Source organism: Myotis nattereri (genome assembly GCF_964212035.1).
Source record: "Myotis nattereri genome assembly, chromosome: 1".
NCBI classification, from domain to species: domain Eukaryota; kingdom Metazoa; phylum Chordata; class Mammalia; order Chiroptera; family Vespertilionidae; genus Myotis; species Myotis nattereri.
In genome coordinates, this window is record NC_138075.1 from 133,945,706 (window position 1) to 133,959,621 (window position 13,916).

Sequence of the window (13,916 nt, forward strand, 5' to 3'; positions counted from 1 at the left end):
TTGATGGCTTTAAAATGAAAATGGAAAAACATGTCTACTTAGTATATTAAAATATGTCTTTATATTAAGAAATGCAAAAATCAATACATGACAATTCAAGTAACTAATCATTATCAGAAGTTTATTTTCTTCTTTGAATGAATTTCATTTTGCTTTTTTATCAGTAGGTATCCTATCACTAGCATATTTTAATAAGTTGAAGGTGAGCATTTAGTTATATCTGTTAAAATTTGCTTTGCTTTTAACTCATTAAGTCATTGTTTTTTAAAATATATATATATATTATTGATTTTTTACAGAGAGGGGAAAAGAGAGGGATAGAGAGTTAGAAACATCGATGAGAGAGAAACATCGATCAGCTGCCTCCTGCACACCCCCTACTGGGGATGTGCCCACAACCAAGGTACATGCCCTTGACTGGAATTGAACCTGGGACCTTTCAGTCCGCAGGCCGACGCTCTATCCACTGAGCCAAACCGGTCAGGGCTCATTAAGTCATTGTTTAAGAAAACTAGAAATAGCACCATGAATTTGTGATAATTTGTTTTCTTTCTACTTCATGACTAACGAGTTTTTGTATTGTTTTATTTTGTTTTGCGAGATCATACAGTATTTTTCTTTCTCTGTTTGACTTATCTTACTTAGTATAATGACCTCAAAGTCCATTCGTGTTGCATAAGTGGTAGGATTTCCTTTTTTTATAGCTGAGTAAAATTTCATTGTGACTACAAATTCTTTAACCATTCATCCTTTGATGGACACTTAGGTTGTTTCCATGTCTTAGCTACTACAAATAATGCTGCTATGAGCATGGGGGCCCAAGATATCTTTTCAACATAGTGTTTTCATTTCTTTGGGTATATTCCCAGAAGTGAAATTCTTGGATCCAAAGAGAATTTTAAGTTAATTTTCTTCTTACAATAATTGTTTTCTGACATCCTTTGATCTAACTCTAGAAGGTTGTGAGAAAATAAAAATTGCTCCTGCTACAAACCTCAGATGTATCTCTGACAGGAGCCTAGTGGCTTCCACAGGCTGGCCCCTGTGGCACTAATGGAGTTGCCTTTGGTTGTGAGGAAAAGCAGGTCCAGGGGTCTCAGGACTATCCATGAATATCCTCTAGACCCGCCCAATTAGCTCCCATATGTGTCTGTTAGTCCCAGGCACCAGTCTCTAAGCAGAGTAGACCATATGGCAGCATGATTAAGGGCAGTAAGGGGGGGTGGGGGGAGGTGGCTTAGCAGGCATGAATTACAATAAAGACGTCTATGAGGAGGAAAGTTTGGGAGGGTTGAGTGGTTGTTGCTGGAGGAGGTGGTGAACTTCGGAGGTCTGGCTCCTCAGCAGCATCCTGCCGTATGATAACTAAATGTAATCACCCATCAAAAGAAGTCTACCCGAAGAGCTGTTAACTGAGTAAAAATTCCCAAGCAACTGTTGAGGCCAGAGAGCCTTCGTGGTGCTGCAGAGGGCTGATGCAGCAGCTGCTCCTATAGAGAGGGACACAGAAAAGGAATCTTCCTCAAAGAGATAAACTTGCAAAGTTAGAATGCTCCCAAAGTAACTTTAAGGCTAGTTAAAATCCTTAAAGTTAGTCCACGGATCATTTTCTTTTTTGAATTTTTTATTTTATTGATTTGAGAGAGAGGAAGGGAGAGGGAGATAGAGGAAGGATAGGGAGATAGAAACATCAATGAGAGAGAAACAATAATCGGCTGCCTCCTGGATGCTCCCTACTGGGGATCGAGCCTGCAACCCAGGCATGTGCGTGATTGGGAATCAAACTGGTGAATTCTCAGTTCATGGGTCGATGCTCAACCACTGACCCAAGCCAGCTGGCATGAGTCATCTACACTAATAAAAGGGAAACATGCAAATTGACCATCCCTCTGCTACACCCACCAGCCAATCAGGGTGGGTATGCAAATTAACCCAACAAAGATGGCAGCAGCCATGGAGCTGGAGGCTTGGGTTGCCCCCGGCGACAGAGGAAGCCAAGCTTCCCTCCCGCCCTGGCCACTGCTCAAGGAGGGGCTGGGGGCCTGGGTCGCCAGGGAGGTGGGGTGGGCAGCGCCAGACACTGCCGCCAGATGCCACCCACTGGTTAATTTGCATACGCAGGCGCACAGCGAAGACTGAAGACTTAAGAGGCTTGGCTTCTCCGCTGCGGCTGGAGCAGAGAAGCCAAGCCTGGCTGCGGGCCGAAGCAGAGAAGCCTAGCCTCGAGGCTTGGCATCTCTGCTGTGGCCGGACTAAAGGCCTGGGTCCCAGGTGCTGGAGGAAAACCAGTGCCGGCAGCCAGGGGAAGGAAGGCCTATTGCGTGAATCCTAGTGCAATGGGCCTCTAGTTTTCTATAAAGAACTTTGCATGACTTTCTCACGTTCTTGGAACTACAGTGATTGTAGCTTTTAGATCTCCCTATGGGGTGTCCATTGTGGCTCTTTGGAGCCATGAAACCATGTATATTTAAACATCTCAGTTCTCTTTGCATGAATAAACCATTATATGTTGTGGAAAAAAGATGTGAAGAAACAAAAGTCATACATAAATAAACAAATCATGTTTTGGCATTGTTATTGATGTATTGGGCCACAGATTGATTTAAGTCAAAGTTGTAGAAATGCATGAGTTTATAATGAATACCCTTAGTTCTAACATATAAAAACTCTGCTCATTTGTGTTTTATATTAAAGGGGGGGGGGGCTAATTAGGCTACAGGACAGACTACATTTTTTTGTACCAACCAGTTTGTGAGCCCTTTGTAAAATACAACTTTCAAGTATTGAAAACTTCACACAAACATCTAAGTGCTCTCTAAAATTGCCATCAATGCTGCCTTCCCACCCCCCGTTGAATGAAAGGCAATCTGAAACTGCATGAAGAACTCAGGCTTAGGAGAGAGAGAGTTGGATTTGAATACACCTCCATACTTATGGCCCAGGAGAACTATTTTGTGCCTCAGTTTCCTCATCTGGGAAAAGGAGTTGCTGGATTAACTGAAATGCAACAATCTAGGGTTAACGGGGGGATGAGGACACATTTGTAATGCCTTAACCAATAAAGAAATTAAAGATAATATAAAAAACAATCTATGCAGGATACACAGCACTTTGCTGGGCACCTTGCAGACTGGTAGCTTTTATCATTATAAGTCGTGCCATGTACAAGATGAAGAAGGACCTGGAAGAGGAGAGCACAAGTTTCTTTACCTCTGTATCACTTACTCATTCCCTTCTTCAGAAATATTAACCCAAAACAGGCTGAGGGTACTGGTGAAAAGACACAGCCTTTGTGCTTTTAAAGCACTTTTGTGTAAAGTCTGGATAATGAGATGCTACCCTTATCGAATTGGTACTTACTGCTTCATTCTGAGAATCTGTTCAGATTTAGTTCACAAGCTGACGTGTGGCAAACGTTAATTCTGTGTGTCAAAAGGAAGCTACCAAGCACGAGTGGTTTACCGATCACCCTTATGCTCTGTAGCATATGCCCATAGGAGGTACCAAAAAAAGACAAGGAATCAATCAGTTCCATTTACTGAGATGCGCTATGGCCCTGGCCTGATATCTAAAGGGGTGGGAAGAAAGTAGAAAGTAGATATTAAGGTCTCCCAATCACCTTCATATCCCAGTGATCCTGTAGCATAGGATGAATTTCAGTCTAAATCTGAATTTGGATTTAAGTACCATTCCACAGTTCAGTCATGATAGGACCCCGTCTAAGGCTCTGGGCCATCTTTATACATATGCTTTCTGACTTTCTTCCCCTCCAGCATGACCCAGCCTTTCAGACAAACATGGGAGGCCCTGGAGTTAGAGGGAAGGCACAGGACAACTTGAAGGGAGATCTACGACCCTGGCAGAACCCACTTCTCAGCTCACCGTTACTTTCGGTGCTGGGGCCTGGACCAGCCTTGCTTCCCTCAAGGCACAGAACACCCATTGTGTCCCAGCATGTCTCAGAGCTGTCTGTCAGCACAGCCCATTCTTCCTGGTGTTCCTATGAGGCCTCTGTAGGGCCACCATTTCTGAGTTCCTGCTTGTTCTTTCTTCTCAGAACTTTGTTTTACCTTAAGGAACAAAAACTACAGAGTCAATGGCCACTGGCCTCAAGACATAAAAGCCCCAAGAATCAGTTATCATCACAAATTGTTATGATGGATGTGAGAGTGAAGGGGGGCCCCAGGGCCCTGATTACAGAGGTGATGCTGGAAATCATAACAATAAGGAGGTGTCCAGACTGAGAGTGAGTGTCTGAGTGGGGGACAAGGAGAGGCCTGATGAGAGGAAAAGGCCTGGGAGGCCGTGGCCCATGCTGCAAGTAGGCCCCAAATGCAGGGGTCAATGTGAATCAGGATACGTGTGATGAAAAATGATTACATGGGACTTCAAGTTGCTTAAAAACAAACAAAAAACAATGTATCTGAGGATGATCAAAGAAAATTAGAATTAGAGACAGGATACTGTGAATGAAATGGTTATGGGTAAACTTCACCATATTCTCAGTCCTAGAGAGTGGGAAAGAATCCACAATGGAGAGGAACATCTTGAATAATATATTTATACTAGAGGCCCAGTGCACAAAATTTGTGCACAGGGGAGGGAGAGTCCCTCAGCCCAGCATGCACCCTTGGGGGATGTCCGACAGCCGGTTTAGACCCACCCGCAGTCAGACATCTCTCTCGCAATCCAGGACGCTGCATACACCAGTGACCATACTTTTTATACAGGTGAAAGGCATCTTGCTGTTGCATGGGCAGCTACATTTTTTTGCCCTGATTATAAAAAGTAGTACATAACATGATCCTTCTGAGGTAGTAGTACCATTTTCCCCATCTTATGGGTGGAAAAATTGAAGCCGAGAGAAGTTAAGTAATTGGCTTTGTCACACAATTAAGTGTCAGAATCAGGGCTGACCACCAAATGTGCAAGCCAGAGTCCATGCATGTCATCGCTGCATCATCCTGTTGTTCAGTGTTAGAGTAGCCTTGCCAGGTTTTAATTTTTAAATCTAAGAGACTGTTCCCAATATATTAGGTAGGGTCCCTAGGCCTGGCCGGTGATCAGGGCCAGTCTGTGGGACAACCAGCGGGCGGGGCAATCGGGGGGCCCCCGCTGGCACCAGCCTTGGCTGGTGGCCTGGCACCACCTGCTGGCCAGCTCCACTCCCTGATCACCACCGCTGAGCATCTGCCCCCTGGTGGTCAGTGTGTGTCATAGCAACCGGTTATTCCGCTGGTCATTCTGCTGTTTGGTCAATTTGCATATTAGGGTTTTATTTTATAGGATTATATTTAGCATGCATCATCTGGCAGATATGAAACTGTGGTAACTAGCTTGGTATGAGGAGGGTTACAGTGGAAGATCACAGAGAAAGTCATCTGTGCTGGGCCTTTAGAGATGAGGGAGTATGGGGGGAACATGTATTTCTGTATAGCATTTACTTTGGGTATATAGCAAGTGCCCTCTATTGAGCTCTCTTTCTGTACCAAACACTAACCTAGCCTCGTGACCTGCATTTTCTGTAATTTCTTAACAACCCTGCCAAGTTGGTGTAATTACTCTCATGTTAGCTATGAGACAACATGCTTAGTGAAAGTAAGGAATTTGCCCAAGCTACTCACCTAGTCAGTGGCAGAATAGCATTTAAATCCAGTTCCATGCAGAGTCCCGTCCTTAAACCCATTTGAATGGAACTGATGTGGAAAATAGCTTCCATGTTATACGCACGCTGTTTGAGGTAGGTAGAGCCAAAGTGAGTTCAGCAAATAAAAAATGACATTGGCATTCAGCCCCTTTGGTTAGCATCCTGAGGTCTTTCTCTCAAGCTGATAAGCTCTAGTATCTTGGCTACAACTTGCCCCCCCCCCCACACACACACTTTGACTTTTGTCCATTTTAATTTTAGAAATATCATTTCTGAAGTAAAGATATTGAGAGATAGGGTTCTGCTGCCCCCCTTTCCTAGCTGTAAGTCCTATAAAGATGATTCCTGTATAAAGTGCCATATCTAATGGTAGCATCGTTGATTATAGGAGGTGAGCCAAGGAAAGAGGCATGTTCTGAACTGATGTCTTAATCTGAGAAAATAAAATTACTAACTTTCACCACCCTCTTATTTTTCTTTGTTTCAGTGTCCCCTCTTGCTGCTACTCCAATGTTTAAAAAGTTGATCATTTTATGAAAGACATGAGATTTTCCATGGGCTTCTCTGTAGAGTTGTGCATTTAATATTTATGTTGCTTCCAGTGATGAAAAAAATATGCCACACTTAAACTCTGTATCCCACAAGGAATAAAAGACCCCGAGAGAAATGAAAGATCCCACTAGCATACAAAAAGGTCTTATATCTATATTTTTATGATCAAAGGCCTTTTGAATAATGGATGAATCTAGTCATGAAAATCCTTATTCTAGCAGTAAAACTGAGTCTGATTATGACTACGGATTATTGAAAAGGGCACCCTCAGATATTGCCGGTTAAAGTTCAAAATAGTGCAGCCCATTTGAACTTAGTTTGGAACAGAATTTTTAAAAGTCTTGATAAATCAAGGCTTACCCATGCTACCTCTGGGAGTGTCTCCCCAGGAAAGAATTCTAAATAGAAAGAGGATTTCTATGCAACAATTTTTAAAGGTAGAATACTTAGAATAGTAGGGAAAGTTAAGTATATTAATATTGTAGCTATGGGAATAAAATCTGTATTTTTTTAAAAAATTCCAATGCACATAAGACACTGGGGGATAGGGGAGGCTAGGGGACTGTCAAGGGCGAGGGGGAAAAAGGACACATATAATACACTTTGTAATACTTTAAGCAATAAAAAAATAAAAATAAAAAAAAAATTCAAGGAGAAATGAAAACACAGCTCTTAGCTCAGTCCTCAACACAGATAGCAGTCAGGTAGAATGGATTAATTGTGGGAAATCTGGAGACGAAGAAGGGTTCTGTATTCCAATTCTCCCTTTTTCTCCCATACAAGTCCAGATAAAGCATTGGTTGAGTAAGGAGAAACTGCTCAGAAGAAATCCATTTGCCATAATGTGAAAGAAACACAATGCCAGTTAGAAAAACACCTCTTTTCACTGTTTCTGAACTTTCCTAGATGTTTTTTTTTCCCACCTGGTGGATAAACAAATATTGCCTAGATCTCTATCTCAAACACTTACCTGTAAATCAGCAAATATAGTTTGTGCTGCTTTTTTCAGTCAAAGCATTGTACCTTTTGGAATTATGTCATAATTATTAATTAAAGATGTTTGGGGTGAGGGAGCAGTTACTAAGTCTTTTTCACTGAAGCCAAAGAACTGGGCATTTTATTCTCTGAGTTGTCATACTGGCAAGTGATAAACATATTTCAGTAGTTCATCTTCACCCTCATTACTTGTAGTGCTTTTGAAGGGAACAATTGCTTTTTTCTAGTTTGGAAATACATGGTATGTAGCTGAGTACTGACTAATAAAATGTTTAGTGATAAAAAATGAAAGTGGAAAAAACAACAATTACAACAGTTACTCGGTATATGTTTGTATTTTGGGGGGAAATGGAGGGAACACTTGTTTCTTATTTTTTTCCTCCCTTTCTTCCCCTCTGTAGACAAAACCTGTTGCATTTGCAGTTCGGACAAATGTCAGCTACAGCGCAGCCCATGAAGATGACGTTCCGGTGCCCGGCATGGCCATCTCATTTGAAGCAAAAGATTTTCTGCATGTTAAGGAAGTAAGGGACATAATTTGAATTTCTGTCCACATGGGTTTTTTTTACCTTGAAACATCATTTTGTATTTCTTATTGCTGTGAAATAGTATTACATAGAGGGGCACTTGCATAACATCCACATGAAATCAGTGCCTCTCAACTGTTTCTGATAGGAATATAACCTTTATAAAGAAGAAAGCAGTAGCAGGCCTCTTGCGACAACTTCAAGGCTCCCCTGGGCTCTGTGACCCAGAAATTGGGAGCTCTTGGAGATGGTCCCTTTTTATGCTTAACCTGTATTTTTTATTTTAATTTGAAACCTTGACTATGTGCTGTTTTCTTCTCGTATCTCAAGCTTAACCATCTGGGGAAGGTTTAATAATCGTATCTAGAATTCATGACCTCTCCTCTCTGCTGACAATGTCTAAACTCAGACCATGGCGCCCTCACCCTCTTTCAGGGGTTGATTTCTGCAGTGGAAGGGAGAATGGCAGGAGATGGAGTCAAGAAGGGAAGAAACAGCAAGAAACTCCCTTTCCTCCATGCCAGAAGTCACCCCCTTGCATTTAACAATGACTCAAATTCACCCTTAAGGTTTATGTTGAGTCGACACTGACCAAATCCCTGCTGTGCAGAGCACTATCGAGTGGCCAGAAACCCCCCTACATGGTGTTCTCAGGGTGTGAGCATGCGGTTTCCTTGGACCTGCAGAATTTACCACTGGAGTCCGGGGAGCATATGTCCTAGGAAGCATTTGTAAATTTAACTGTTCACTGCACCAAAGGTTATAAGCAAAGGAGCCTATTTAAAGAGCCTAAGAATTCCAAGCCTTCCATCTCATTAACATTTCAAGACAGATGTGAAATATTGGCTAGGAGGGAAGGATAGAAAGTTTTCAGAAGTGATGGTGTGCCTTGAATCTGACTTTATGACAGGATATAAGATTAATTTAGGGTCTTCTGTTGGCTGATGCTTGGAGAGGAATCTCTTTCCACCATGAGAGGAAAAGGAACCAGAATGGATATTCTCCTTTCAAATGTTCAGGAACAAGCTTGAAAAATACTACTCAATTGAAGGAAATCACACCAAATCATAAAAGTTTAGGATAAATATTCCATCCAGCACAGATAAATGTTCATCATCAGTAGTAAAGAAATCACCTGTGAACACTGTACCACACTAACTATAAACCTGTTTGCCCAAAGGTAAATTTTGCTCTGATGCAAAACATTTCCGGTAGATTTCAGTATTTATGTCTCAGTGTTAGTATTTCTAACTCATCGGATTCTGTAAGAGGCAGACCTCTGTAACACTCTGTAATTTTTATTGGCCTCTTGTTAGGAAGGGCAGTGAATCTTTGAGCAAGGAGAGTTTAACCTACTCACAGCGACAGCAGCAGCTATGGTAGAATTCAAAGTAATCTTAATTCTTAGACAAAGTTTTCATGTTAACTAAAAATACTTCACTTTTATGTGCTTAACCCATGAACCTAAGGGTTTTCTGAAGTGTGATAGTTGAAGCATAGCTAATTGTAATTGCCATAATACAACTTCTCTGCACTGATCTTAACAAATCTGATTTTGTGTTTAGAAATTTAACAATGACTGGTGGATAGGGCGATTGGTTAAAGAAGGCTGTGAAATCGGATTCATTCCAAGTCCAGTGAAACTAGAGAATATGAGGCTACAGCATGAACAGAGAGCCAAGCAAGGGAAATTCTACTCCAGGTATGAGAAGAACATCAAGTGCTTGTGTTTAGATTATGCAATCATTCACATGCTGCTGTTTGCTGTATTCCACAATCTTTATTACATGTTATCAGGTGGACTATTGATAGACTTTATTGATGATATCACGAGTCCTGCATTTAAAAAGTTCATCCCAGCGATGGCTGGTGTGTTCAGTAGTTAGAGCATCTGACCATGCACCCAGTGGTTGCAGGTTTGATTCCTGGTCAAAGGCATGTATCTGGGTTGCAGGTTCACCCTGATCAGGCCACGTGCAGGAGGCAACCAATTGATGTGTCTCTCTTACATCTATGCTATGTTTCTCTCTCTTTCTCTCTTTCTCTCTGTCTCTCTCTCTTCTTCTCCCCCCTCTTGCACTCTCTCTAAAAATCAATGGGGAAAATATCTTCAGGTGAGGATTAACCAAAAATAAAAAAATAAAAAGTTCAACCAGCATCTCATTTTCATCTGATTTGGGAGAGAATCAAATTATGTATTATAATTAATGAAAAGAACTAAGGTCATAGAATATTAAATTCAGGCTTCAGTGCAGAGGAAATTATCAAGTCCTAATCTTTCATTGAAAATATTCTAACACTGAGCACACGTGGTGGCTAATTCATATCTCTAGCTGCCTCGCATGGCTGGAAGATGTTTTAGAGATGACATTCGCAGACGTCATTGGCAGAGAGCAGCCCTGGTGGCCTATTAGATTTCATTTTCACTTGAGAAAATCAATTTCCAGTTCTCCCTGCTAAGCACTTAAAGGGAAACTCTATATGAAACCAGTTAAAATTGCCTTTGCAGGTAGCAATAAAATGAGTTATGTGATAGGCTGGGGGTGAATAACCCTTCCTAGCATTCTGGCAGTCATTTGCCTCTCCCTAAGAGAATCACTCAAAGGGTTACTCAGACTGAGTGACTTCGAAATTGAACCCCATGCGGCCAAGTCCGAGAACATGGTATGCTTCTCCCTGTGTGAAAGGATGTGACATAGGCAAGTCCTTTAATGTCAATAGCTGGCTCCTATTTTCTCTAGCTTATATTTTATTTGTTTATAGGATGATGCAAATCCTTTGTCAATGATAATGTTCTAGTGTGAGCAAGAATTTTTTTCAAGCATCTGTAACCAAGTAAAACAGGAAGATACTTTTTGGTGTGAACCATCCGTCCTCTTTAATAGTATTTCATAACTGTCAGGCTCTTTCAGTTCTGATGGATCTCTCCCTTTTTTGAGACTTCTATCCTGTATTTGACTTTTATTAATCCCTGGGTCACTGGGGGCCCTCAGATTATGGGATGCATTTAGTCATAAAAAAAAGTAGAGGCATGGAGGTAAACAAAGCAGGTGCATTTTACTGTGGGATGAAGACCTGACACCACTCAGGCCATTCCCAGTGTTCTGCTGGCTTTAGTGTGTCTCCTTCTATTCTCCATATTGATAATGGTGTCTTCATACTAGTTAATAAAAGCTTATAATGCGGCACGACTTCGTTTTCCTGGGGCACAGGCACAGCTGTTATGAATTCATAGCACTGTATCTAGTTTGTTGAGGTTTGAAGTTATCTCACCTGGGGACATTGTGTTTGCATTTTAGTTTTTTTCAAGATAATTCCACATTTTCCAGAGTTTTTCTGTCAGTTCACTTGAGAAGAGGGTTTCATGGTCAAATGGGTTTAGGATGGTGAAAAGTTATTTGAGGATTTTTCAGAGGCTTTGGAGTTAGTACGCACTGTCAGTGGGGATGGCGGGCTGGGGATATTGTTCATGTATACACTTAAACTATCTTATGAAAACTTTCCTTGGTTCATGTTTTAGGAATAGTGTTTTGTGGAATGCTTTGAGGAAAATTTGGGATGAGCTTTTCCAGATATAGACTCATGTACCTTTCTTTGGCTCTTTCCCATACAAACTGAGAAAGAAGAACTATTTCTAAAGAGCAGGAAGGGAGAAGTTTTGCATGGTTTCCTCTGCCTCCCCCGTGGGCCTCCCTGGACTAGTGTTAGAGATCAGCCCGGCATCACAAGAACCTAAGGGAACAGGATGTATGTTAGAGCCTCCACTTCACCAAGGAGGAAACTGGCCAAGAGAAGCTGGGGAACCTGACCAAGGTCACAGAATGGAAAGTGGTGGAATCAGGATGGGAACTGGTCAGGTGACCATGCTGCTGCACTGTGAGTCAGGCAGCGAGGACCTGACAGGGCAGGCACAGACAGATCATCATTCCTATTGCCAGCTGTTAGTATTCACTACAGTAGATATATGGTTTGCTATTGCATTTTTTTCTTTCTTTTTTTTTTGAGATAATCAAAATCATGTATTTATAAAGGTACAAGTCTGTATTACTTGAGGTCATTTATAAATTTTTTTCAACTAAGGTTTAACAAAGATAATTACAAATTATAGGGTTTCTATAGAGTTTACTTGGAGGAGCCAGAACTGCCACAAGAGGCCACACAAATTGTCAAAGGTAGACATCACCCTGGGGAGTCAGGGCTCAGATTTGAAGATTTAAAAACCCTAATTTAGATTTACAACAGGTGTATGTTTTGTCCAAAGTTGTGGATGCTATTGCATTTTTTTCTTTAAAGGCCTATACAGTCTCATATAATTTTTGCTTTGATTTTCTTGATTTCATTTTGTCCTATTTCTTCCCCTAAGCTTTTTCCTAAATATGTGAAAATATTTGTACTCCTTTCAGAGGTTTTTATATTTGTCTCCTAATATTTTAAATAGAGTTTTGTTTTGAGAACATAACCTGAATTCAGCAGTATTTTAAAACTCCAATATATAAATTATAAAATCTGATTGAAATCAAAGGCAGTGGAATTGTGGCACGGCTCAAGAACGTGCCATTTTTATAGAATTAAAAGTTAAGGACAAATTTGCGTTCTGGACATTTTGACTATTTGCAATGTTTGTCACAATTTTACATAATTCAAACAATACTTCAGCTTTTATTAAAATTCAAGGAGAATGTAAAACAAATCCATGCTTAAACTGAAATTAGACTTGGTACTTTAGAAAAAGAAAATTCTGGAAGAAACTGTTTTGGTCCTGATAATGGGTATTGTGTAACTACCAGAGATTGTTTCTGTAAATACCACTTTTTATTCATCTTACCTACTGTCTGGTATCCTTGAGAAATGTACTGAAGCATCTTTTAAGAATCTTAAAAATATGTAGAGGGCTTATGCTAGTTGCTTAACATTTTTAATGTTTGTCTTATGTATTAAAATCTCAGTATAGTAACAATAAAATTCAGCCTGCTGGTGGTGTTTTAGTGGAACTGGCATTTTTGTATTATTGCTTACATGAGTAAATATTGCACTTTGATGCATAGGCACTGTAGCAAATTACTCCAACCAGGCCCTGGTTTTACTCTGATGATAAACTTTAGACAATAAGACTGTCCTGAAATTTCATGTTACTCTTTGAAGATATTTTTTCCATCTCCATTTGTGAAGGGTCATTTAGTAATATATTATTTGATGTGCTTGGTATGCTGGTAAGACACATAAATGCTGCTGTTCTCATGTTAACTCCAAACCTTCTAAGACACAGATTCATGTCTTAAGTAAAACTAGAATGTGGTTGTTCTGAAGTCTGTGCCCTTCAGATCATCCCTAAATTAACCAGGCGGAATCCTCCACATTCGCCGTGCTTCAGAAATGTCCTGGACACGATCTGACCTGAGGGTCAGTGATACCTGTGACACTGTTTGTTGTGTTCCTACGTGTGCCTTTTAGAGGTTAGCAAGTTTGTGAGTGCTGTGTTTTCCTTTTGTAGATCGCTCATGAAAACCTGAGTCCTTTCAATCTTAGCACAGCAAAAATAATCAAGTTAAGGCAAAGGAGTCAGGAACCAAATAAAAAGGAAACAATAAGCTGACATTGCTTTGGAGAGTCTTTAAGATACAAAAAATAAAAATAAAAAAAATACAAGCAGAAGGAAAGCTCTCCTATCTATACCTGTGACGCTGGCAAAGAGGAGGGTTACAGAAATCAATGGAGTTCTCTCCCATCCTCCCAGGGCCTTTTACCATTAAGCCTTGAGTTTGGAATGGAGACTATTACACGGCTGTCGCAGCAGTCCAGGAATCTCCGCTGGGAAATTACTACCTGCCTCCCTGTAGAGAAGACAAATTTAAAGCTCCCTAAAAACACAATGAGTCATCCTGTTTATTGAGCAATACAAATGTTTTCATGTCTGAAATAAGTGTCAGAGTTAACATAAATTTTTGCTTTACTCCAGTAAATTAGGAGGAAATTCATCATCCAGTTTGGGTGACATAGTACCTAGTTCCAGAAAATCTACACCTCCATCATCTGGTAAGTAGGTGCTGAGTGCTAACAATTGCACACTGCATTCCATGCGGTCCTCAGTCTTACTTAGTTGTGTGAATGTACATATTCTGAATCCCTGTGGGAATCCTAGAAATGTTCAAAGGAATCAGAGATAAGAATGCCCATATGCAGTTATGAAGAATCTG

General features: G+C 40.7%; 1 protein-coding gene across 9 annotated transcripts in view; it reads left to right on the forward strand.

The window, feature by feature from the left end:
* CACNB2 (calcium voltage-gated channel auxiliary subunit beta 2) overlaps positions 1-13,916 on the forward strand; it is a gene marked incomplete at its 5' end in the record, with an annotated part of 357,347 nt that overhangs the window by 305,093 nt on the left and 38,338 nt on the right. For 8 of the 9 annotated variants that reach the window (XM_081094966.1, XM_081094968.1, XM_081094967.1 and 5 more), the window contains 3 exons: positions 7,597-7,719; positions 9,288-9,424; positions 13,679-13,755. In XM_081094966.1, the coding sequence (XP_080951092.1) occupies positions 7,597-7,719; positions 9,288-9,424; positions 13,679-13,755 (337 nt within the window). Of the gene's footprint in view, positions 1-7,596; positions 7,720-9,287; positions 9,425-13,678; positions 13,771-13,916 lie in introns of all 9 variants that reach the window. The other variant, XM_081094974.1, reaches the window with a different exon arrangement.